At 35.5% G+C, this 27993-nt stretch overlaps 1 protein-coding gene across 1 annotated transcript; it reads right to left on the bottom strand.

The window, feature by feature from the left end:
• Window positions 1-344: 344 nt before the first annotated feature.
• On the bottom strand, window positions 345-26176 carry T48 (FU domain-containing protein T48). The gene is made up of 2 exons (XM_066295600.1): window positions 25837-26176; window positions 345-1429 (listed from the first exon to the last, which is right to left on the bottom strand). The coding sequence occupies exons 1-2, from the start codon at window positions 25925-25927 to the stop codon at window positions 444-446; spliced, it is 1077 nt and encodes a 358-aa protein (XP_066151697.1). The 5' UTR covers window positions 25928-26176; the 3' UTR covers window positions 345-443.
• Window positions 26177-27993: the final 1817 nt, after the last annotated feature.

Genomic DNA, 27993 nt, shown 5'->3' with positions numbered 1-27993 from the left:
TTAAAACATTCAATTTAATAACCGGAATTGCACTTTATTGAATGATCATTTTCTCGAGAAACGTTCAACGAGCAAATTGCGGCTTTAAAGTAATATCAGAAAGCCCATTTGAGACATGAAATATATAAATTATTAAATTTTTCTTGTTCCGCTGAAACCTATTATATTACTACACTAAATTACGTCCGCATAATACTGTCGATTCTCTTATAGCTACTAAAATAACTGTGATTTTCATCGTTTAAAAGTAGTCCAACAAGGAAATAACCACCTTCATGCCGAGTAAATTACAATAATAACAATTCGCACATTGGCACTGGTTTCAACGGTATAACTACTCAGAGTTCCTTTGATACCAAATTTTTTATTTTTCACACGGGTTTTATATTACACTCACACATACACAAACATACACACTGCTTTGTACTCTGTTTCCTGCTTTGTCACAACTCGGTGGTGATTTCGTCCTGCGGCCGAAATCCCAATTGGTAAAAATCGTCCTCGAGGAACAGAGGCGACCCACTCAAAAACTCCTTACTGCTCTTCCACGCCACTGGATCGAACTCCGACGAAGTATTACCTACCAACGTGTACTCAAACTTCCACTCGGGATTCAAGCTGTTGGGGTACCGATCGTAGTTGTTGTGGAACCCTTTAATTGCCGCACTTTGCAGGCTCAACATCGACCCGAAGGGCTGGTCAGGCTTGAAGGTACTCATCGTGGTACTGCCGCGCACTGAGTACTCTGTTTCGTCCGCCTCGCTGCGGGCCACAATGGGGGCTTGCAGGAAGTTTATGAGTTGCGCCACTTGAGGCTGCGACGAGTCGCTCATTCTTTTGTAACGCTTCAGTGCCTTTTCTGCCCAGTTGAACAAGTGCTCCCAGTCGTCTGGCATTGAGGTGTTTTCGGGAGGTCTATTGAGGAGCAACAAGATTTTCGCTAAATCCCTGATTACCGGCTTATAGGCCCCTATAGCCCCGTTGTCCCCTTCCCGGTGCAGCTGCCTTATCTGCTGCCTAGTGTCGTTTAGCATATCTAAGTAGCTCTGAGAGTACGGGCGTAGCGTTTCCAACCTCTTCAGAAAGTCTCTTCTCTCGGGACTATCGTCACTCTCAGAACTTGTGTCGCTGCTCAAAGTAATTCTTTTCCTTCTGTGCTTGACATATGCAAAAGCCACTGCGAATAGAACCAGGCACAAAAGGATTCCCGCCAAAATCCCGGTGAGGATTGTGAGAGCATTCGATGATAGTCCCAGGAAGTTGCCGTTGTGCGTGCACACTACCCCCATGATATCAACCATGGTGCTCCATTTCTGGTCGTATCCGAAAGGACAGACTTCGACGCACGTTCTCGAGGGGTACATTATGAGTTTAGGGCATTTTTCACAGCCGTTGAGGCCGCATTGCACGCAGTCGGGCTCCGCGCACTCTGAAACAAATATTTTAATTAGCCATCTTTAATAACTATTATGGAAAGTTTTCCGGCAATGGAACAATAAAAAGAAAGAAATTCCTTTTTGGGGTCGACAAACTTTGTTTTCGTCGTCTAATGACCATTGCACAACGTGAAGGCAAACACTGGCCGTAAGTGGCCGTGCCTGATGATGATGATGATGATGCCAGAGAGATGTTTGCGTTTTTCTTTTAAAAGGTTCCAAATGCAAATGGGTTCTTTTGTCGACAGGTTATGAATTTGTTAATATAACTGTAGTTCTTGAAGAGGTGGAATATTCATTACGAGCAATCCGAAAGCATCTTAAAAAAAATGCATTACTTATTCCCTATAAGCTTCGCTACTGGCTTATGTAGTCTTTCGTGACGTTCTTTCAACAAGATAGTGCACCATCATAAAATTAGGGCTGCCGCAGAGTTCTTGAGTGTGAATTTTGTACATAAATACACCCAAACTCGCTCATAGCGAGCCCGTGTTGTAACGAATGGTCACCTTTAACGCACTGAATGTCACGAACGTACAAAGTGTTTATTTAATTTACGTGTTATTCTCGTTTGGGTGTAACGAACACATTTACAACGAACAATCGGTTTTAGCGAACCCTTTTCGGGGAAGAACTTATTAAGCTAGTTTTGTGGTGCACTTTCTTTTTGTTGGGACGATCGCGACGTCGGGGAATCCCCATGTATTGGATCATAACCGAATTTGCGCGATATTGGATTTTGGAAAGCAACAGGGACACGTAGATCAAGGTGACGGAGAAGACTTTCCATTGTCAGAGTGTATTAAGAAGCATAATAATGTTGATCTACAGAAGAGGGGACCAAAATTGATGACAATTTGCTTGAAATCGATTTTCGGCAAATTATGTTGAAAGAGATTCTCCTATTAATAATAACCAAGTGAAATAAAAAACTGACTACTTTACAGTACAAAGTAAATTATGAGTGTATGTAGTAGTAATATGATGTACTCCATCGGTATTACACACGCCCAAATAAAACAGAAGTGTTCTTTTTCCCTTTCTTTTCCTTTTAGCTGGCGTATAAATCATAACTATGTACATGCAAATTTGAAAAGAATCTACACCTAAGAATTTTTACAACGGACATTATACAGGGTGTTTCCTAACTACGTGTAAAAAATTTAAAGGCGTAATCCTCGACTGATTTTGAGTCAAAAATGTCTAATAAACATATGTCCGCAAATGCCTTGTTTCCAAGATACAGGGTGTTGACTGAAAGACGTTGAAAAAGGTTTTAAAGGTTTGGTGGTTGGGAGCTTGGTGGTTTGGAAACCTTTCCATGTAAATGCGCCTCGCTGCCAAACACTTACCATCACCAAGGCCGTAAACAAAAACCATATTGGCCATTTCTTTTCAAAATTTTCAAAACTGAGGTATAATCTGATTTTTGGGACACAGAACTAAATTCTTTCACTTTAAAGAGTAAAACACCAAAATAACACTGACTATCTTGTCTATAGTAGTGGAAGTAGCAAAAAAAACTAACAATAAACAAGATAGTAAATACCACCAAACCTTTAGAAACCTTTAAAACCTTTTTCAACGTCTTTCAGTCAACACCCTGTATCTTGGAAACAAGGCATTTGCGGACATATGTTTATTAGACATTTTTGACTCAAAATCAGTCGAGGATTACGCCTTTAAATTTTTTACATGTAGTTAGGAAACACCTTGTATACATAGGGATGTATGTACAGGCTCTTCCAAATAAAATGTTCCATTCCCTTATCCCCAAAAATATACAAGTTACGTCAGAAACCTTCTTACAAAAGTTCAATTATTTATTTTTTTTTATTACATAATATTTTGACATATACACGGTGTGTCACTTTCGCGGTATAAACATCAACTATGTTATTTTAAATGGAACTCGCTGTTTTCTGGTATTTTAGGACTCCTCGTCAAATTTCAGGGTCAGTTTATGTAAAGCATCTTATGTTTAAACATTGCCATTTCCCAGTTATTTGGAAATTTCGAAAATTTTGACATCTGCGGGGTCCTAAAGAAAGGAATGCTGTACCCTGACCATTGCGTGTCTCGGAATTCGCTCTTCTAGGGCTGCAAAAGGACTCAATAAGCTACTTTTTGGCTTATTTTAATTTGAGAAAAAGGTTTTCGCAACCGCCGAAAGATGCCGCCAAAATTGCATTATTACAAATGTCAAAAATTTGCTTTTCTCAAATAGAATGCCTTATACATGTTTTCGTCAAACGACGCACAACTTGATTGCCTGCAACTCTGCTATACCGGGCGGTCCAAGAATATGGATCGCCTTTATGACTTTTTTATTTTTAAACTTAAAAAGTTGGAATTTTGAGGGAAGCTATGTGAGAATAGAGCCGATTGATTGACATTAATGGCATTAATCGTAAATGATCTCAACATTCGATTTTTAACGTAATACCCTATAAATTTTTACTTTTTTGGAATCTAGAGGTCATTTTTGGTCTAAAAATTTTTTTTTCTTAGGTTCTTCCATGTCGAGTTACACCACTGAGGCATATGTATTGGGCACAATTTTAGGTCAGAATTATGGAGAAAAATTCTAATTTGTCGTTTTACCGAGTACTCTTTTTTTTATAAGAAATTTACACATCGAAAAACAGCCTTTCACATTTATCTTCCGCTTTTCAAACGGCAACACGGTGGTTTATTGCGATTTTCTAAAAGACTAATTTTCCTGAACTTTATTATACTAAACACAACATATGTTCATTTAGACATGAACCGTTGATCCACTGGAAGCATTAAAATTTAGAAAAAACATACGTCATTGCTGCCTTTTCAAAGGAAAGGACAAAAGAAAAAACCATCCAGGTTGCCACAATTTAAAAAAATTATTGAATGAAAGGAAAATGGAAAATTCTGACCAAAAAGAAAACTTTATTATCACTGAAGACAAAAAAATCGATGTTTTATTTGTGGTAGAAGTTAATTCAAATACATCAATTCGTGGGATAATTTTTGAATGTGAAATTAGCTATTCGTCAGGATGTGGAATTTTTAAGAAACATAAATACCAATCATGCAAATACCAACTACACCAGCATTTATATCCAGCAGATCATCAAACACGATTAGAATACCGCAACATCCTTCCATAATACTAGTTTCTGCTAAGAGCAAATTTACTAATTTCGGACTCTTCAAACGGCACTATACGCGATATTGGCCTCAAAATAATTTACATTTGATGATGGAAGGAAATTGCCAAAGACGATTTGGCTTTAACTGTTGGCTAGGACTATTGGGACGGAGAATTGTTGGTAAATTTCACTAAGAACATTAAAAATAACTTGATTACAGAACTCTTATGCTCGTTTGTGGGTCTTATAATTGTCGATGGGCTGTTAACAGGGGAACGATGTTTAATTTTTTTAAATCGAGAAATACGGGCTTTTTTGGACAATTTACCCCTACAAGAACGATTTAGTATTTATTTTCAGAATGTTTCAGGATGATGGTGCTCCACCACACAATTCTCTTGTAGTAAGAAACTTTTTATGGAAAAATTTTGAAAATTAATGGATTGGTACTAATGAACCAAGTAGATGGCCACCTAGGTAATTAAATACTAATAAGTTAAACAAATTTAATCGAATAATCTGTACACACTCTTGTGGACCTCTCGACTTGACTCCTGTTGATTTTTTTGTTTGGGGTAAAGTTACAGTACAAGTTTACGCCACTCCTAATAATCGGGAAGAGTTTGAAGAAAAAGCTCGTAGGGTGATAAATAATATTACCCCAAATTTAATTGGACAACGTCACGAGAAAAACAGTTCAAAATGCTTCTGCTTATCGAGAACAACACGGTGGTGATTTTGAACATTTCAATGAATTACCGGTTGATAACCACAAGAATGCAGAAGTTTTTTCAAGACCCGATGCCTTGAAGAATAACTGATTTAACGAATTGATGTATTTGGATTAACTTCTACCATAAACGAAACATCGATTTTTCGTCTTAACTGACAATAAATTTTTCTTATTTACTAATTTTTTAAAATGGTGGCGACCTCGATAGTTTCTAAATGGAAAGCTTCCCGTACAAATTCACGCGGCATCGGAAGGCTGTCGACGACATGCTCCAGATACTAACAGCACATCAATTTTTACATCAAAAGAAAAGTATTTTTCAAAATTGCACATTTTTAGACTAAAAATGACCTCTAGACTTCAAAAAGTAAAAGTTTATAGGGCGTGGCGTTAAAAATCGAAAGTTGACGTCATTTCCGGTCAAACCGGAAGCGCTAGATAAACGTTATTAATGTCAATCAATTGGCGCTATTCTCGTGCAATTTCCCTCCAAATTTCACCTTTCTAAGTTTAAAAACGAAAAAATTGTAAAGGCGAGCTACCTTTTGAATCACCCAGTGTACGGCCCCATACCGAAAAGCAATAGTTTACTGTAAAAATAACTTTTTATTAAGAATTTTTGGGTTTTTGTCGTTCGTCAGGCGATTGATAGACAATTTTAAAATGTATTCAACGCAAGAAATATTAAAGCTTTACGGTTGTTATATAAAATGCAATAAAAATATTGCTTTTGTGTTACGCGTGCACCAGTAAAAGCGTTCCAACAGAAGAGTTCCGGCAAGATCAACATTAATTAGAATTATACATAGTTTACGCGAATATGGAGTTTTGGGACATTCTCAACGAGCCAAACCGAGAAATGTTTTAACTGAGAAGGTTCCAGAAATGATTGCCTTATGTGTCGAAGAGGCTCCAGAAAATTCTTTGTGAGATCGTAGTACATAAATCGACAATACACAGCTTTATATACAGCTTAACCGCATAAGTCGTTCAAATTTGCAAAATTTCAATACCTCCACGCAAACGCGAATAATAGCCCTTTGGAATTTTTGTCAAGACATAATGGATCGTCAATTTTCGGGTAACATTTTTGATCGAATTCGTTGAACCGATGAAGCAACACTTACCACATCCGGAGTGTTTAATCGAAAAAATTACCATTTTCCATCTCCAACAAATCCGTAGCAAATTAGAGCTATGCGAAACCAAGGAAGGCGTAGTGCTCACGTTTGGTGTGGGATTTTCAAGTATAATATTTTAGGGCCTACATTTATTAACAATCATTTGAATGGTGCACCATATTTAGAATGATTGAGAAACGAAATTAAACAATTACTAGGTGCCTTGAGTACTACACAAGAAATTATCTACCAAATGCATGGGGCGCCACGCCCAATATTCACAAAGATTTATTAAAACATTTCTGACGAACGACTTTGGGGAATGGACAGGACCCAGTGAGAGTATTCAATGGTCGCCAAGCAGTCCTGACCTAACCTCGTTGGATTATTTTCTTCGAGGAATGTTAAATTGCAAAAACAGAACTAATGACGTTGATGAGCTTGAACGAGAAACTAGAGAAGAAATCAATGGTTGAAATCGATTCAACACAGCATCGAATGCTGTCAACGAACTCCAATTTTTACTTAAAACGCGCATTACTGAAAACGGTGAGTATATGGCTCATTTATACTTTAGTTTGTGCTGCTACAGTTGCTAGTTTTACGAAATTTTCTATTAATCAAATTTATGTGAGTTATAGTTTATTGTTAGTTGTAAACTTTTTGTTTTGTACTATATTTGACGTTTAGCCGCCGTGTGAGGGTTTACTTGATTGTGATAATAACAAAAACCCAAAGATTCTGAATAAAAGTTATTTAACAATAAATTATTGCTTTTTAATGTAGGAACATATGTGTGTAGTAAGGTTGTAGGCAATCAAGCATCATTTGACGAAAAAATACATTAGATATTCTATTTGAAATAATGCAACTTTGAAGGCATATTTCAGTGGTTGTCAAAGACTTTTTCTCGGCTTAAAACAAGCCGAAAAGTAGCTTATTAAGTTCTCTTGTAGCCCCAGAAGGCCGATTCCGAAATTCGCAACGGTTAAGACACAGCATTCATTTCCGTAGGATCCTGCAAATGTCAATTTTTTTTTAATTTTCCGAAATAACTGGGAAATTGCAGATTTTAGACATAAAGCACTTTACATGGTGACCCTAAAATTTGATAAGTAATCCAAAAATACCAAAAAACTAGAGAGGTCCATTTAAAATAACGAAGGTAATGTTTATACCGCCAAAATCATATACCTTGCGTATCAAATTATATGATTTATAATAAAAAAACCCTTTAAAAACCATTGATCTTTTGTAGGAAACTTTTTGACATAACTTGTCTATTGTTCTAAACAAGGGTAGAATATCTTATTTGGGACACCCTGTATATATAAACTACGCCCGGCTGTAGGGAACGAAATCTCCAGTCCCCTCGTCTTCTGCATAATCGAGTTCCACTGTAATTATATGAGTATACAGGGCCCTGCAAGAGTGTGTCAGATTTTCTTAGCTTTTATGGCAATAAAGTTAATAATTTCTTTCCTGCAGGATTAGACAGCATATAAAGGAGTATTTCCAGAAATTATTTTCTAATGCACAGGGTGGCCCCTAAAAGTGCGATGATATACAACTTCATTATTTTAAATAAAACTCTCCAATTTTTTGTTATTTTCGGATTTTTATTTAAATTTTAAGTCAGTTTATGTAAGGCGTCCTATCTTTAAAATTTGTGGCGTCCGTAGTATTCTGAAAAATTTGACAGCAGCAAGATTCCACGTAAACCTGTACTGTGAATATCAAAATCACTCTTCTGGGACTCAAAGGGGACCCAATAAGCTACGGTTTGATGTGATTTCATTTTTTAAAAAGTCCCCCATAACCACCAAAATAAGTGTTCGAACTTACATGACTTTAAACCTCAATAACTTGCTTATTTTGAACGCAATATCCCAGATTTTTTGACGGCATCGTGTTCAGAATTTAAAAATCTGCAACTTTCGTTAGCATTACCCTGCCTCTAAACTCAGCCATTTCTGAGTTCCCGAAAATAGCCCTTTTTTGGCTTTTAATTGTTTTAACAGTAATGAAAAATGTCATCATTACATTTTTCCTGACCATCAAAACAAGTCGTGAAAAATGTCAAAATGACATTTTTCGTGACGTCTAACACCTTTGCTAGCTGTTAACGTACGCTTATGACAACTTGCAATTCGAGGTTGTCATGGATATAAGACAATTAGTAGTTTCTGAGTTTTCAGGTTTTTATTGGGATCTGTTTTCGAAAATCGTAAATATTTTAATTCGAAATAATGGATTTTTCAAAAGAAGAATTGATCGATATGAGTTTTGTTTTGGGAGAAAGTGAGAAATGCGAAAATAACAAAAAAATTGGCGGGCTCCATTTAAATCGACAAAAGTTGTACATCGTCGCACTTTTTGGGATCACCCTGTACATTAGAGAATAATTTCCGGAAATACGCCGTTATGCGTTGTGCAATTTTGGAGAAGAGAAAAAATTGTTAACTTCATTGGTAGAGAAGCGAAAGAAGTCTGACGCACTATTACAGGACCTTGTATAGTGGTCGACCAGTACGGTGGCCTCCGCGCTCAACAGATTCGAAGCCGGTGAACATTTTATTTTCTAAAAAAGATGGTAATACACGATTGCCACCTCCAGGTAATCGTCAAAAAAACCGATAAAAAAGCAAATATATTTTCCACTCCCTCCGTAAAACACGTAATACTCAATACAGCACCTAATGTTCAGCGGGATCCGACTGCAGCGGCACTTAATCTGTTCAATCATTGAAAGCAAGGTGAAACTAGTTCTCAATCGCACCATTAATTACACCTCCTGATTAAAAGAGAAAAAAAATTCGATACCACAATAAAATCGTGGGATAAGTACCCACAACCAAAAACGGTGGAACTTCACTTGTACCGGAGCCATTCAAAGAAAGAACATTTTTTTCATCGCTTTTACTGGCATTTCTACATTTTATTTATATTATTATTACCTCCGATTGACAATTTTATTCTCGAGATGCGGTCATAAAGTCGTAATGGCCATTGGACGTTAATAGCAGCGGAGATGGAGAGGTGCATGGCAGACATTGTGGAGTGGAGGCCAGATAAATGTTTTCTCGTAGGTTGAGAAATAATATTGATTAGACAAGGGAATAAATGTTAACATGGCACGTTATTTAATATGTATTCTATTATAGGTGTGTAAGTAAGTGTTCGTTTGGGTGAATGGCTGGCGCCAATCTGCACAATGGTGCCTGGGAAGGAAAAATTTTCATCATATTAATCAAACCCTCCAAGAGTCGCATGCATGCAGCCAGTTCAGTAAAAGCGGGTGTAGTGACCTAAAACTCGGTCTGGGGCTTTCCGATTAGGCAAAGACAAACGGTCTTAAAAGGTTTAAAAACTGCATAAACAGGAAACACATGCCCCGCTTTAATAGATTACTTTAAAAGCGCTAAAAATGCTGTAATCACACGTGTACAATAACGGCACATGGTGCAGCTGTCTTTTTTTAATTGTTTTACCTCGTTTTCTTCACGGTTCAATAATAAACTAACACCTTGAAAGTATACATATAAACCTAATTTCGAACATAAGCACAATAAAAAATGATGGAACATTTACCCAATGGACTTAAATTACACTTCGGGCTCGTTATACACATTCTTTCGTACTTTCACATGATCGCCCAGTAATGGAAACCCCCCTTATATCTACTTATGCCGGTACCCAACAGGCCGAAACCGAAATTCTATATCGGAAAGCGATTGCCTTAGATTTTATTCTTTGTTACGCACTGGTTATCCGTGGTAAACTATTAAAAAAAAAAAAAAAAAAAAAATCCTAATACCGGATGTGATACGCGCCCCTGGTAGATGTGAAAATTGCGCGTTCGAAATGAGAACGTTTGAGTCCAGAAATCATTAATGTTAAATCGTTTTGTCATGAATATTCCTCATTATGATTCTAAGCAGTTGCCGGATAATTAAAAATCTATGCACTTGTTTAATAACACCACGGCAGATCCAGCGATAATAATTTAGAATTACAGAACTAGCCATTAAAATCGGGATTATTACGTCTATCTCGACTTACATCGGAGGTTAATTGAGAATAAATTATTATCGTAATTTGCGGAATTGCAGGAAAATAGGAAAAAACCGTGTAGTTTAATTTGTTTTTAAGTAGAACTTTAAGGCGGCGCAGTAGCACATGTTAGAATGACGTTTTAAGAAGTCATGGGAAAGTGTGAGAAAACTTTAATCATTTTGTTACGTAAATTTTACTTTCAAATTTCGATATACCAAGCGGCTTAAGTCGACCCCCGCCCTCCGCTAAACTTGCAACAAATTATTATTTTGAAAATTCAAACGCAGCATTAAACAGAATAAAAAAATGCCATATTTCGACATTTTCCTTTTAACGTTTCGCACGTCCCTAGCAGCGCAAAATGGTCATTTTTTTTAAAATTGTAGCATGGGTCAAGCGACCACTCGAATTACAGGTCTTTCCAAACTGCACGCGACGATGTATTACAATTTAAAATCTATCAATTAGCCTTTAAAAAAAAAGAGCTACAAATTTGATGAAAACTGCTGAACAATCTCAGTTAAATAGCACGTAAACTATAAAAAAAAACTTATTTGTTAATAAAAAATTGGTTCGTTTTCGATTTTATGCTCACGGACTTTGGTCAGAAAAAGAGGAAAAAAATAACCAAAGACTGTGAGCATAAAATCGAAAACAAACCGATTTTCCGTTAACAAACAACTTTTTTTATGGTTTACGTACTACTTAACTGAGTTTGTATTGTATTTTCTACCAAATTCATAGCCGCTTTTATCAAAAACGTATAGATACATTTTGATCGGTAATAATACACCACTGAATGTAATTTTGAAATACCTTTGATTCGAGGTGTCCCTTGAATCATGTTTAATTTTTTTTAATCGGCCATTTTTCGCCATCCATGGCATAAGGAAAATTTACAAAAATAGACAAGAGTCAAAAATACATCTTTTTCCCTATTTGTTGCTCGTTTGAAATGAATAAAAGAATTATTTTGTTAAAAAGCTAACAGGAGTCGCACGGTATAATCTTCAACATACCACTGCGGCCTTTTTTTAACCGCAAAAATTTGGGATTGTCTCTCGACTTTTGCGCACCTTCCAACATCACTGAAGCACAGAGTTCGGCCTTTGACCCACAATTGAGGGAGTTTAAGCATTTTTAAGCCCTCAAAATTTTTGAATTCGTAAATTAGTTAACTTTTAGGCACAACCACTGTTGTTGCTTTCGTCTGGATTTTTTGCACCGCACAATTTGCGATAATATAAAAAAAAAATTGAAACTTTTTTGACTTTTTTTTTACTTTTTTTTGACTCTTTATGAACATAAAATGTTTCCTCGATACAGAATCGCCATTTGAATCTTTTGAAATTATGGAATTGTGTAATTTTTCCGGAATTCTTCGGCGTCGCTTAACCAGCCAAAACTGTCATGCAGCAACAGTGCTGCCAGGCAGAAGTGAAAACGTCCCTCTTCCCGATAAGAATTTAAAGTCAAAAGATTTCTATTTAAAGGTCGTGTCACACTGCTTTAATTGAGCAATTAACAGGTTAATAAATTATCTAGCAGAAAATCTCTAATGCAGCAGTGATGCTAGGCCCCATAAATCAGAAAAATGGTTACGAAGTTGTCTTTGGCAATAACACTAGCGAGTACGAATATACGAGGATAGTCCCAGAAGTTCTCGACCGACATAGAGATGAGGCTTTTTTTTGTTAAAAATTTGTTTACATTACAAAGACACAACCTTAAAAAGCTTATGTCTGCAGTTTGAGGGTGCTCAGTTGATTTGTGATTGTCTTGAAGTCGTTTTTAAAGATTTGTGAACGTTTGGGAAAAATTGATCATCGATGCGTAATTCAATATTTCCATTGGATAGATCTTGGTCCATCCGACACTAAAGCGGAGTTAGATTCTGCTCTGAGAAAAACTGGTTCTGCGTTAAAAACTGGAAAGTATTAAGTGGCAGAGTTTACACGCGTTTGTCTGAACTGCCAAGTAGCACTCCGCAGCGGTCGACCCACTGACACTCCAGATCTGACCACTCCGGACAGGGTGGTGAAAAAATCCACAAAACCGCACTAGAAGAATGGCATTTCAACAATTTCTATACATAGTATTTGGCTGTGGACAAGATGAAGAAAACCAGAACCGTGAGGATGTTTCAAAGGGAGTGTTTGGCAAAGTTTTGCAGCAATAAAGCGGACTTGTTGCGTCGATGCATAACCGCGGATGAAACATGGGACCATCGTTTCACAACTGAGACGAAAAAGCAGTCAAAACAATGGACTTATACTCATACTATTGATTCAGGGCACAATCGGCTCCAAAGAAGGTGAAAGCCGTTCCATCTGCAGGAAAGGTGACGGGGTCAGTTTTTTGGCATGCACGTGGGATAATTTTTATTCACTATCCCCCTAACTAAAAACAACAAACGGGGAATATTATACAAATTTATTGCAGCGTTTGAGCGAAGAAATTAGGGAAAAGCGACCGCATTTGGCGAAAAAGAAAGTGTCGTCCCATCAAGACAACGCATCTGTTCACACTTCCGTAATCGCGATGGCCAAAATCAGTCAACTGGATTTCGAACATTTCCCTCCTCCACCTTATTCGCCAGATTTGACCCTCTTAGATTATTTCCTACTCATAAACTTGAAAAAATGGGTCGGTGAAAAGCTATTTGCCAATAATGAAGAGGTGGAGTTCGAGGTTGATGCCTATTCTGAAACATTCCAAGCTCCTTCCTATAAACAGGGTCTAGGAGTCATAGCTGGGAAAAGCGTGTCAATCTCAAAGGGGACTATCTTGAGAAGTAATGCAGTATTTCCAATATTTTTTCCTTAAAACGTCGGGCATTTCTGGGACTGTCCTCGTACTTTTACTTTTTTCGCTTAACACATTCAAATTCCGGTCTAAAACGGGGCTGGAACGTAACGTCCTTTATCTTCCGTTCGTTTTGGTTGCCCTATACCACCAAGGCGACTTAATGGAAAAGTGCCAAAAGGTAAATTAGTTGGATATTGTGACCATCGATTTAACATTTACATTAAATCAAATAAATCAAAAAGTAATAAAGCTGACGACAAAACTCTTTAACACTGAACCCATAAAATCTCAATTTTCCAGCCTGAAATTTCTTCGAAGACCTCTGTACCTATAACTCACATCAGCGGCAACATTTTCATTATCTGGTAATAAAACCATTCAAGATTTAAATCAGTGGGCGTATTTTATGCAAAACGCTAGTTACCCAACCGAGCATAAGTTTCTCTTTATAAACTATATAGTACCCAAACAACCATAACCATAATAGATGCATTCTAGTCACTGGGCCACTCTGTCGGCGCTCTTTCTCTTCTTGTTTGCGCTCGTTGCAGTCCCGTTATGCAATTTATTAGCTGGTAGTGCTTATTGCATGTAAATTCGTGATGTAATCGTCGGGTAACTATATTTTATACCAGTGACACGTGAATAAACCTGTCCGTCCACACACAATAAGGCATATGTGTGCAGGCCATATTGTCAACAATGACCGAATTGGTAATGAAATATATTGCTCCCATTCAGTGGTAAATTGGGCCTTGATGAATGAGACTTTTTTGAATTGGAGAAGAAAGCCATCAGGCGAGATGAGTTGGCGTTTGAGTAATAAGCAGCTTAAGTTGGTATATGAGATTTTTCGGCACGCATTGAGATGATGATTACAGTATTAGCCTACATTTGACTTCATGATTTCACCAATAATTGTGTTCAATTTCCATTCTCGAATATGTACATAGATACACTGATATAAGGTGCGTCAAAAAAGTATAAGACCACTCTTAGTTCTGTTCTAAGATGAATAGGAAGGATTTTTAAGAAATATCATTTATTTGAGCGGATTTAAAAGCAACAACTACACTCAAAAAAATTATAGATTTTGAGTTGTTTTATAATTTGACATTTTTATGAAATTAAAATTAAAAAAATTCCTATCCAAAAATATAAGACCACATAAATTTTTGGTCAAAGCACTATCCCAATCGAATGTTTTCCCCATTCCTTCGTATGACGCTAAATATTCGGTCCTTTATATTTCCAATTAACCCTTGGAAAAATTCAGGGGGAATGCAGTCTTCAGCCATTTTTGTCTCCACGTCCTCAATGCTGGTAAACTGACGCCGTCCCCGGTGGTAGACATTGTGAAATAAATACCCCCATATATTTTCCATTGGGTTTAGATCTGCACTTTTCGCGGGCCACTCCGTGACATGGATGTTGTGGCCGGAGAACCCATTGTTTTGTTACACGAGCCATATGAATTGGGGTATTATCCTGCTGCAAAAAGGTAATTAGGCCCTGCCAAAAAGTCGCCAACAGGCGAAAGGTTGTCTTTGAGGTAAGATAAATAATGGTGGGCGTTCATTTCGTTCGATAGAAAAGCGATATTGGTCGGATGATTAACAGAAAATTCTGCCCAAGTCATAACCGATTTTCACCGTGCTGGCGCCAGGAAAGGTATGGTTTTTCTCTTCTCAGGTCTTGCTAGTAGTAAGCCCGACCATCTGGTCTGTCGAGATTGAACTTTTTTTCATCTGAAAAAATAACCGAACGCTTCTCGTTGGACCAAAACAGCTCGTTTTGCAAAACTCACACTCGCATTTTTATGTCGTTTAGTAAGGGGCGTTTTTTTTTCCTTGTGAATCACGAACTTGATGCCCTTAACACATAACAAACTGTTGCTTGCATACGTCTAATTAAAATTCAGATATAATATCCATTGATAAATAATTTTTTTGAACATCTTTCATCAACATTTTTTTTCTCGTGTCGCTTGCAGTTTACTTGGGCGTTCAGTTTTTTCTCTTTTGATAGTTTTACAACCTCTTTTTAATAAAATTGTGAACCAATATTCAATGTCGAACAGCCTATTTTTGCGGCAATTTTTCTTTCTAACCACTTCAATTAGTGTAAAATTTCTGTTTGTCCCTTTTCTTCGGGAGGTAACAATTTTCCACGAGGCATTATGAAGTGGCGGAATTACGAAATGGAACGTATAGAATTTAAAACGGCATTGAAGTGGAAACGTAAGAACTGAACAATATGCTCAAAGGAGACGACTAAAGAAAGAAAACAACAACTGATCTTACGTTTTTGGACGAATAAAATGACTATTTTTTTCTTTATTGTCTTCTGCGCCCATAAGCAAAATTGGACAAATAAACAATATGGAATAGACATTATTTCAACGAATTCATGTTGTAAGCAAAAATATATTAAAATTATACTGTTGATTTAAATTTATCTATTATTTTAATATTTCATGGGAGGACCTGTACTTTTTGGACGCACCTTAATTCTAACTTATAATATTTGATATGTCGATAATCCCAAGAAGTGCGTGGGAATAGTCACCAATGGGCTTACCTGCTATCTGTGACATACATTGATAAGGAAATGATACAAAGGTGTTTTTTTGACAAAATGGTGAATTCCGCCTTTATGCGATAAAGTAGCTTCATCCCATGTGGTTATGAGCTGCAGCACTCACACCGCGCGTGCCCGATAAAAACTTTTACTGTACAGTTATGTCCGTATATGGTTTTTACAGACCGTTATTATTTGAGTCATTAAAGTCATGACGCATACGAAAAATATTGCACCTAACACGCGCAAAAATGTCTCCCAGTCTTGATTCCTCACCGACGTGGTGACGACACGAAGAGGAGTTCGGCTAATTGCGATGAGGACATGCTGAAATACCACTTTCTGCACTTGTTACGTAAATGCCTATTATAAAACATAATAAAAAAATATCATATAACATGGTGCAAAATCTCAGTGGACATATAATAATACATCATCAATTAAATAATTCCTTCATCGACATAATTATGGGGATTTACAAGCAATAGCAGTCATGCGATTGATGTTGCGAAACTAGCAATGAAAAACACCTCTTTGCTCATTTATGGTAGTAGCAATTTTTTCACAGGTCTTCTTGTAGACGGGTATAAGATGCAGAGATAATAAAGGGCAATCTCAAGCCAAGAAGTCTCTCCTCCCGGAATAAAACGGTTCTGATTTTAAACTGCGACTTCTAGCGCATGTTATTGCCGCTTTAACAGATGTTTACATGTGTAAAGGGTATCAAGTTTACAAACATATTGCCCACACACAGATGGGCAAAGACCCTGAAGGCTATTGGTTTTTACTAATAATTAAGTTTCTGTTTATAAAAAGTGAATAAAACGATACTTCGCATTTGCAAAAATATTACAGCAAATGCTTATTATTGAGAATTAAAGGAAATGTAACAATTGCAAAGCAAAACTGAAGGATTCACGTCTTAAATAAAACTAATATAACGTGTGGCACATCCGTCCACAAATCAAGCCGATTTTCCATATGATCTTTTTTGTCATGCCTACAGCTGCCGATTGGCCCCAGAAGATTTCTTAAAATACATTAAAGGAATACTCCGTATTTCAGGAATTTCTTATAATTGAACGACCAAATTTTGAAAATATATTTCTTTAATTGACGCCTTTAGTTGGTGGAAATTTGAAATGACTGGCAGCTCAAGGAAGGGTACCTTAGAGATGGGTCGTCGACGCTGACGATGGTCCGTTCAGTTTCTTTCAACTCGTTTAATGCAAAACTTAACAAATATATGTTGACGAATTTATACGGTTGCGGTCTCATAAATCTTCGTCAGTTCTAACAGATGCCGAATACACCGATTCTTTTAAAGTTTGCCAACATAAAGTCACAATTATTTAGGTCTGGCGATCGTGGCGGCCTGGGTTGAGAACAACTATTTCAACGACTTATCCATCGATTTGGAAACTGTTGGTTTCAATGTTCCCGAACATCCGTGCTGAAATACGGAGGCGCACCATTGTGCATAACCCACATTTCGCGGCGTAATTATGAAGGCAAATCTTCCAGTAGTCGAGGAAGAGTATTTTGTAAGAAAAACAATTAAGTTGCGCCGTTAAAACGGTTTTGAAAAAATATTGATCAACCAAGTATTACCCAACGATTTCTGCACATTCATTTATATTAATTTTCTTTTGTTAATAATGTCGGGTGCTTCAAGCCTTTACAAGCAAAACACGTCGATAACAAAAATACATTTTCGAAATTTCATTTTTTCCGCGTTGAGGCGTTGCCAAAGCACATTTTTTCAAATTTAGGTGCGCCCTGAGGCCGACTGTAAGCCTAACAAAACGGTTTCACCTACGAACCTCGCTTGCGAGGCCCTTTACACGCACCGGTTCTGTGTCCATTGCATTTTGAATCGTCCTGTATAGGGTATGCTTAATCTAAAAAAATACGTTATCAATCAATAGGGTCGTTAGAAAGCGAATGTCCTTTCGAGAACGTAACTTACGGTAATCTAGTTGTGCAGCACCTTAAAAATCAGTGACTGAAGCAAAATTCAAGTGAAACCATGAGTGAAATTTCAGTTTTAGTAGCATGAGGTAACGTTCGTTTTAAATAGAGTTGTTTGTGAAAATCGGGCAATTAAATTATATAGCGAAAATGGTTCAAAGATGACCAACCATGAATCCTTTTGGTGTTTCCTGTCGTGGTTCGCAGCCGAGTCGTTTTTTAATTTGCATTACTCATACATGCGAGAAATCCACGATAACACGAAAGAAATGGGTCAAAAATGAGTTTAATTATAAGAAGTATGCAGTTAGTAAGGTTATCGCCAGCGGCTATACATTAATTTGTTTTTCAGATGTCTTTATAATCATAAACTATAATGCCGACACAATTATTTATAATCCTTTGTTTGCAATTTCAATTAAGCAATATAACAACGATTAGCAAATTGCATTGTATGAATAACATAATTAAATGTTTGCAGCTAATCTGTATTTAATAACAGAAAACAAAATGCAGAAGTACATAGCATATATATAATATATAATATACAGGGTGTGCCTCAAATGACCGTACAACGCTTGACCAAAGCTTGCTTAACCAGAGATAAGGCGTTCGGGGCAGACCTACTTACATCCGTGGCACTTACGTTTTCAAACTGGTTGTCGTTTTTTCGAAGTACATAATTGCTAAACCTTTTTATCGATTTTTAACTAATTTTGGACTGAAAGCTTTTACATAAATTGCGTTTAGGTAAAGGTTAGGTAGTCGCGTTTTGGTTGAGCGATTTTTTTTTAATACGTGGAAACGTTAAAATTGGCAGGTGGCTCGGAAATAAAAGTTTGTGTTTTTGGTTCCCCCTGTAGGAATGAATTTCATTTTTTTTCCGCCACTTTAGTTTGAACATTTTTATCTCTCGTGAAATTTTCGCGAAACATACAATTTCTCCAAAAAAAAAAATTATTTACAATGCCTTGAAATTCATCATTATCGTGAAAACGATACTCAAAAAAAGCCCGACGCGATGCCCAAGGTACAGATGATTCCTTTTAAAGGAATATATTTGCGTATTCAGAAAAACGGCCAATATTTGGAAAATTAAATATTAAAGTTAAACTAAGTCACTAAGTTATATCGAACTTAAATTTTTTCCACGTTTTCGTTCCGACAAAACAACAACAATGAATCACAAGGTATCGTAAATAATTTTTTTTTGTAGAAACGCTGGTGGGTGTTTTACAGGAGACAAGAACAGTCGAAAATAAAGCCGGTTAATGGAGAAAAAAAGTCATTTATACAGAGGGTAACAAAAATACAACCTTTCATTTGCAAGTCACGCACCACGGTTAATTAAGAAGGATTCTGTTCACCTTAAAACGAGCCAAATTTACGTAGTAACTCCCAATTCCAAAATTAGTGAAAATCGATTTTAAAAAAAGTTTAGCAATTACATATTTCGAGAAAACGATACTAAATTAAGGACTTTGGCGTCGCAGATATACAGTGTGACCCACATAAGAGCGGGACACCCCTGTAAAATTTTTATTTGTGGCCCGATTTTGATTATTTTTTTTGTATGTTGTAAAGCATCAAAAACTCTAGTTGGTGAGAAGTTCTTGTTGTGCTCACTTAAAATCCAACTTTGCTTCTTTTTCATGCCGAAAATTCAAGAAAAAACATTAGGGATTTTTTATTTTTAAATCTAACTATAATAATATCTTTAGAATATTTCAAAATGGTTGTATCTCAAATTTCGTTGAAAAATATTGATTAATAAAAAAGCTATTGAACAATTAGATTTGATCCACTTTAGAGCGGGAGACCCCTGTGAAATATTCAATCATTTAATGTGGAAAAAATTATAACAAAAAGATATTTACTTGATTTTAAAAAGCGTTTGCTTCGATTAAGCCACCGTTCAACTGGATACATTTCTCGTATCTTCTTCTAGTATTCCGCATTACTTTCCTAAGAGATAGGGGAGTTATCTCTCCACAGACGCGTCTCACCCTCATGCACAGTTCTTCTCTATTTCCGGGGCGGTTTTCATATACTTTTTGCCCAAGAGTACCCCACAAAAAAAAATCTAATGGGGTCAGATCGGGCGATCTGGGTGGCCATTGTATTAATGGACTATTCCGTCCGATCCATTGGTTAGGAAAGTTTGTATTTAACCATTCCCGAACAATTCTCGCATTATGAATAGGACTTCCATCAAGTTGAAAATACATGTTATATGCGTATAATAGTGGAAGATCATCAATCGCATCGGTTAACTCATTTTTTAATAGTTCTAAAAAACTTGCAGAATTCATATTGCCTTCAAGAAAAAATGGACCGATAATTTTGTCGTGGATTATTCCTCACCAAACATTTACTTTTTGGGAATATTGACTTTTACAATTAATAATCCAGCTTGGATTTTCGCGAAACCAAATTCTACAATTCTGTGAGGAAACTGTCTCGTTAGTAGTAAATGTAGCTTCGTCACTAAAGAGAATACGTTTTAGGAAATTGGTATCTTGATACTCCCCTTGTGTCCACAAACAAAATTCCAACCTTCTGTTCTGGTCTCCTTGTTCTAAAGTATGCAGAAATTTTGATTTATACAGGGTGAGTCGGGAGGATCGTGCCAAACTTCAGGAGCGTGTTGTACATGAAGAATAAATGTAAAAAAACTCAAATGTTGTTATCCGATTTTCGTTTGTTTACAAGTTATAGCGTAAATAAAATTAAAACATAAAATTTAAAAAAATTATAAATTTCATAAGAAATTCCATAAATTAATACGTTAGATTGGTCGTGGAGGCTCTATTAGTTGGCCTCCAAGGTCTCCAGACCTGACACCACTAGACTATTGTTTGTGGGGTTGGTTTAAAACTGAAGTGTACAGAGTAAATGTGGACACTCAAGATGCACTAATTCGACGCATTAGAAATGCTGCAGCTTCTATTAAAGAAAGACATGAAACAATCAGGAGCGCAACGAATGCTCTTCATAGACGAAGCTGAAAATGTTTAGAAGTTAATGGCGATATTTTTTAACATTTACTATGATATCCAAACGCTAATTTATGGAATTTTTTATGAAATTTATAATTTTTTTAAATTTTATGTTTTAATTTTATTTACACTATAACTTGTAAACAAACGAAAATCGAATAACAACATTTGAGTTTTTTTACATATATTTTTCATGTACTACACGCTCCTGAAGTTTGGCACGATCCTCCCGACTCACCCTGTTTGGCTTAATTTTATTCTTCTTAAAACATCTTCGAATATTTTCCCTGGGTAAATTTAAATCCAAACTTGGTATTCTTAATGTAGCATATGGGTTGTCAGTAAAATAATTTAAAATTGCTATTTCTGTATCATTTTGATTTCTACTTCCCGGACGTTTGGTTTTTAGTAAATATCTGTGAACGGCTCCAGTTTCATTAAATGTACGATATATTCGATTCACTGTACTTTTAGTAATAGGACGTCGATTAGGATATTCTACGTTGAATATTCTAGTTACTTCCCGCACACTTCGGTCATTATCACCAGAAAGACGCACTATTTCAATTTTTTCCCTTAAAGTTAATTGACTATTCATATTTGAACTATCTCTTCAATCAAAAAGAGGAGAGATTTCTCAACCAACTTGACCAAAAATCTTTATTAATAAAGATGTGGACGATTCAGTAAATTTAAAATTTGATTGTTCAATAACTTTTTTATTAATCAATATTTTTCAGCGAAATTTGAGATACAACCATTTTGAAATATTCTAAAGATATTATAGTTAGATTTAAAATTAAAAAATCCTTAATGTCTTTTCTTGAATTTTCGGCATGAAAAAGAAGCAAAGTTGGATTTTAAGTGAGCACAACAAGAACTTCTCACCAACTAGAGTTTTTGATGCTTTACAACATATGAAAAAAATAATCAAAATCGGGCCACAAATAAACATTTTACAGGGGTGTCCCGCTCTTATGTGGGTCACACTGTATATGTAAGTTTGCGTAGGACACCTTATTTTTGATCCAGCGTCGTACATTGCAGGAATACCCTGTATAACTCTTTTGTATATCGACGGATTTGCAACACAAAGGCAAAAGTGCATGACGTAATGATCCAACCCATAGACCCGTCTGAAGCCTTGAAAGTATCAAGAATAAATTCAGGTCGTGTATGTATCAATTCCAAGCTGAATTGGTGCATATTCTCATGTTTCGGGGAAATGCGGGTTCAGCTCTGCCCCTCGTTCCCATTTCCTTGTGAAGCAGGAAGGCGAACAGAGTCATAAAGAAATTAAGGGGGTGGAACTAGTGCAATTTGAATTCGAAAAAATTCATACTTAGACAGGAACGATGTGAAAGTGCGTGAGTATATTTGTTCGACAACCTACTGCTTCGTTTAATTATACATAATGCCATAAAATACATAGGGATTTTATTATTGTGAGTCAGCAAATACTTAATTCTTAAGCTTAATCCATGACTGTCACTGTAATTTAGTATGGGACAATTGAATTATTTCTTCCATTGTGGCCTCTTCCTGTACATGACTGATAACGATAACGAGGGCTTTGTAACTAACCTTCACTCGTTTCTTGCTAAGATTTATCGATACATAATTTCAAATGTACAATTTGTCCCACATAAAAATGTACAGCATGGGGATCTCGGAAAGGGCAATGGATACAAAATCGTTTAAATTAGGAAAATGTCGCGCGATTAATTATCTATTTTTGTACCAGCTCAATTCCAAATGGTTACATGGGTATCCGAGAAAAAAAAAATTGACAGTTTTCCTTTTTGGCAAACAACCCTTATATGGTTACAGTTAGATGAAAGTTTGTCAAGACATTGTCTTGCAAACTTCTTGCAGGGTTGTCAGTTTTCTTTTTAAGTCCTTACTTTCGGAGATATATAAATGGTTAAACTTTTGATTTTCATATAAACGCAATATCGAATATATGCATTTTAAAAACCGTCATAAAATTGCCCTTTCAGCTGTGTATCACATTTGGTATTTAGAACTCTATGAGTTATAGCTATTAAAACATTTTTTGATAAGTTAGCTAGGATTTTGACTTATACCAATGGCAGACAATAAGTTAATCAATGCTATGGAAATTACTGTGCAGTTTCCAAGGAGACTTATTGGAACTCATAATTTGGTTGTACGGCCCGTGCGAACTGCATTGGATTTTTTCCTCTGTGGTTGCATAAAAGACAAAGTGTAAATATGTTCAACAAAGTTTCAGATTCGACGGTGCAAATGATATATTTATATTTGGAAAATAATGGTGATTTATTTTAACTTTTGTTGCAATCCGAAACTTCCATTTGATCGAAATTTAGCGATTTCGCGAATATTATTAATACTAAAACATAACTTGATTAAATTTTTTTTCTTATTTTATGTTGATTTTTTAATACACATTAATTAGTATAACTACGCATGCGTGAAACAAATTTGAGGTTTTCCACCTTTAAAATATTTTTAACAGTTCCATAACATTTATTTAATCTATACCGTTGTTATAGGTGAAAATCATAGGCAATTTATCAAGAAATATTTAAAATGGCTATACCTTATAGAATTTTTAAGGAAAATACCAAATGTAACACAGGGCTGAAAAGGGGAAATCAAAAATTGAACAATTATCTCTGAGAGCAAGGACTAAACAAATAAACTGGCACCACTGCTAGGAACTTCCCAAAAAAGTTTCGTGATAACGTAAAACTTTCATTCTATAGCTATAGCCGTATAAGTTCTCGACTACTGCTCTTATTAGAAATATAAGGCGAATTTGTCAGAAAACATTATCTAAAAAACCCACATTATTAGTTCAAACTTGAAATTCTGACTTTATCCGGTGGTGGTTAATGTGGCCCAACTTTGATATTTTGATTATCCTCTAAAAAAGCACAGGTGCCAAGCTGAAAAGCCCAGCATCTCCTAACTGAAGATGAAGCGGATGCGAAGTGTGGCAGAAAAGAATAATTCGGCTACTTTACACTCGATTCTATTCTGATTTGATTCTAGTAATTTAATTTTTATTAATTTTAGGTTTATAAAGCTCAAAACAAAGAGATTTCCAAAAGCGCTTAAGAATGGTAGCGAGGGATTAGAAAATATAACGCGTTATTGAATAAGTGTTCAATATTTCACAAGGTGATTTTTAAAGTAGTTTTACGATGGAAAGTTCTTATAAACATGTGTCATAGATTGTTTAGTTTTCAAGATACCGAGTATCAAAGTTGAAAGAACAAATTACATATGTCTTGTTATCTTTCGATTTCTTCCAGTTAATTTTATGAATTTCGTGCTGGGGCGTTTTTTTGAGATCAGATATTTAAATTTATCAACGATTTAGTTGCATCTTTTAGACGGCGCTATAAACGACCATTAAAACACTTTTGAACAACTACAACTTTTTTGTGCCACACTGTATGTCGCTTTTGGGTAGAAAGATTTTTTCCTCCGCCTTGTCTGTTCAAGACAACTATACTTTATTACCATCGCTCGAAACGACGTTTTTCGAAAAAAACTCATCTAAAGCTGATCATATATGCTAATTATTTAAAAGTGCTAAAACAACTTACCATCTTACTTTTCATCTATATAAACAAGGAAATAACACAACAAAAATTATATATTATTCGTTCTTGGTCAAAAGAGTATGCAGTTTTTGCAATGATAATATATATTTTTTAATACGTATTAATATTAGCTTACTTAAGTAGTTTTTTTTAATATTCTCCTTTTCATTCGCTCTAACTTTTAACAAAGACTGCTTCACTTTGAACATGAATGTCATTTTTTCTCGAATAAAGGTTTTCTCTTCATAAGTTGATTTACTTTTCCTTGCATAATTGGTGAAGTTTTATATTTATTAGGAAAATCAATGAGTCATCAAATTCATCAAAACTAAAGGATTTTCTCAAAAAGTACCTGCTCACTGCTATTCTTTTGCATACATGTGTATATACATATAACTCAAAAATATAGGAAAAAGCGTCCATTTTCTCCTTGTATCCAACGTTCCCAGGTTTCCCCCATATGATTACGTATTTAAATACTGCTTTTTATAGCTTTGGTTAGTGAACATTTTATTTTATGTTAATGATAAAAATAAAAAAAATAATATATACAATATTAAATAAATCGTTTGAGAAGTGAATGCAACTTTTTTACTAAAAACATGAATACTGCTTCATCACTGAATTTATCATTGAATTTCATTGTCAAAGCTTTGACGAAGAAATTTCAATCCTTTCAAATTCTGTGTAATGTTAGAGTCAACTTTTCGATATACATAAATTAGGCTGAACCTTACTTGCTATACGTATGTACTTAAGACAACAAGAAGTAAATAAAAAAATACCCAACAATGGTGTTTTAGAACCAGCAGCGGAAAATATACATATGTGGGAAGTAACCTGAACTAACCCGACTGCAAAGGCTTATTGTTATCACCATATCATCATCATTAAATTCAATGTCTACCTAGTTTCCCTTTTTAGAGATTGCCAACTTCGAATTAAACGGTAGTAAAAACACAGATTATTATGGCTCATTGTTTAGTCCTGGCAACAATCAGTACCATTAATTTCAGTCTCGGTACCACCACCTGGTACTAAGCATAAATATAAAACTTGCACTTTTTGCTTGCATAATTATCATAGAAAAAGTCAACTAAACGCGGATAAGCTAAAATGCCACTTTATTAGTCACGATATTAGATATGTTTCAAATCCAATGTGCAGCCTTTTGCGGTTGTATAATTAGTATAATTAAAGGTACTTGTTAAGTACCACCTACAAGTTTGATTCAAATTTAAAATAATTAGTTCATTTAATAACCTATTTGAAGCGATTCTGAACACTTATGAATATATATATATATTTTTTTTTTTAATGTAAAAAAATCTTGAAGCTATAGAATATTTGTAGGTATTTTATATACTTTTTGTATGTCTTTTCTTGACCGTATTTGAGGGCTACCCACCTTCTTTCGTATTTCTCGAAACCACGGCCCAACTCTCCGGTATTTGCACACCAAAAATCACCAAAAGCACCAGAATCACTTTACGCCACATAGTCAAATCACAGCGACCATTGTAAAAGTCAAATGAAGAGATATCAATTTCTTTTTACGCATTTGCTATTCGGATGGTACCTCTCGATAATTAAAACTCGAAAGTCAAGTTATTCCCAAAAAGAATCACGAATCTTTTCTGCCGGAAATTTGCAAAAACTGACGGTATGTGCGCTAGAACCACAGAGATACTACGGAAGTCGACAGTACCGGGGCAGAACGAAAGTACCACAGCATCCCAGCACTGCGGTTGTTCTTTGACTGTGCTGATGGTATGATAGAAAAAAATCAAGAGCGCGTTATGCTGTAAATTTGTGCGACCGCGTTGCCAAACTGCGAGTTTTATCAGAGGAAGTAAGTACCACATGATGCGCAATAAGTAGCTGAATAGAGCAATATTTAGAAGTAACATTAATATAAAAATTAAACTGTTGCATTCAGAATAATGCTGAAAATATTTATTTCGAATCCGTAGGTATAAAATATGTCACTGTGATTCTCCTCCGCCATAATATCAAGAAAATCGTTAATTCCGTTTAGTACTATGGTTATAAATACTCCTAAATATATTCACGTTTGGTATAAACACTTTTTAATAAAAAAACACTTTCACGTGTGTCGTTACTTTAAGTATTCAGCACGTTGATTTATTGGTGTTTGTTTCTAAGCTTTTCCACATTGATTTACCTTCACCATATTGTCAAGGTGACCAATAAAGTTTTCACCTTTTGCACTTTATATAAAAAAACAATAAGCAAATATATGAATCTGGCAACATCGCCGCATTCTAACAATCTTTCGTGATGCTGCGGAATAGGTAGGTACCCATACACAGAATGTTCTCCGAGCTTTTGCCGATCATAACAAAGAACCTGTTGCTTTACATTCATTAACCTGGAGGCCTTTTGTGTGTTGTTTGTTTTTCTGGGAATTTGTTCGGAAAAGGTGGCCGCACAAAGGGTCACGACATTTATAGAGCTGACTAATTTATGAACCAACTTCGATTTTTCCTTCATCTAGACCCAACAGCAGGTTTATCTACAAGCAATAATTAATACAGTTTACGTAATTGCCCCGGGTTCGAAAATGCGGTTGCGATTTAATGAATATCTAGATCTTGGAGTGTTTGCACAATGCTAACTGTTAAATAGTTATTTGTCATAAATGTCGAATATTTTGAAAAATTTTGAAAATTTTCCAAAAAAGGGGGGCGATTTTGAAAGTGCTGTAAATTTAAGGTCCCTAAAATATTGTTCCAGGGTAAATCAACTGATATATCCAGGATCAATATAGGACTCATATCACTCCATTAACCAAATTTCGAATTTCAAAAAACGAAAATTAAAAAAAAAACAAAACAGTTGTGAGATGCTATATTAATTCTAAATACCCGAATATCAACTGGGATACTGGAGTCTTGGAAAAGCATTTCCGAGGCCTTCGTAAATAGAAGATTTTCCATAGCTACATAATTTAATTTAGAAGTATGATATGCGACAAAGGATGTCGCTAATCCTTGACTAAAATCCTGCCATGTGTCGAATGAAGAAAAAATGTTAATAAATAGTCTTTATTTAAAATATGGGTTTGGATTAATGTGTGAAGAACAGTTCTTTTCAACTTTTAATTTTATTTCAGTCCTATACAGGATGCTTCAGATTTTGATACACAAATCTTAATTAATTAATCTCCGTCGGAAAATAACTCTATTTTGGTATAAAAACTATAATCCAAACTAAAGTTAATCAGTTTCATCAACGTTTTAGTTTTAAATATCAAAAATATGAAAATACGTTTTCTTTTCATTACTGTTTTTTTCTATTAATGTTATTCGCTCAATTCTGACAATGCAATTTTATGAATTTATTTACTACAAGTACCAATATTTTTTATTTTCTTGTTTTTCCATATGTATGTTTTATTTTGTCACTTAACGTGGCAATAAAAATTTCTGTTCTCTTATTCATTAATTTGTTGTCTTATAGCAGTGCCATCTATAAACCATCTAATGCGCAACATATTAGAGTTTCAAGTGTAGGCAGGTTTCTTTCTCGGTTGAATTTTCAA

The sequence above is a fragment of the Euwallacea fornicatus genome, chromosome 23 (genome assembly GCF_040115645.1).
Source record: "Euwallacea fornicatus isolate EFF26 chromosome 23, ASM4011564v1, whole genome shotgun sequence".
Taxonomy (NCBI): Eukaryota; Metazoa; Arthropoda; class Insecta; order Coleoptera; family Curculionidae; genus Euwallacea; species Euwallacea fornicatus.
The sequence above is the reverse complement of the archived record's forward strand: the minus strand, read 5'-3'. Positions and strand labels throughout refer to the sequence as shown.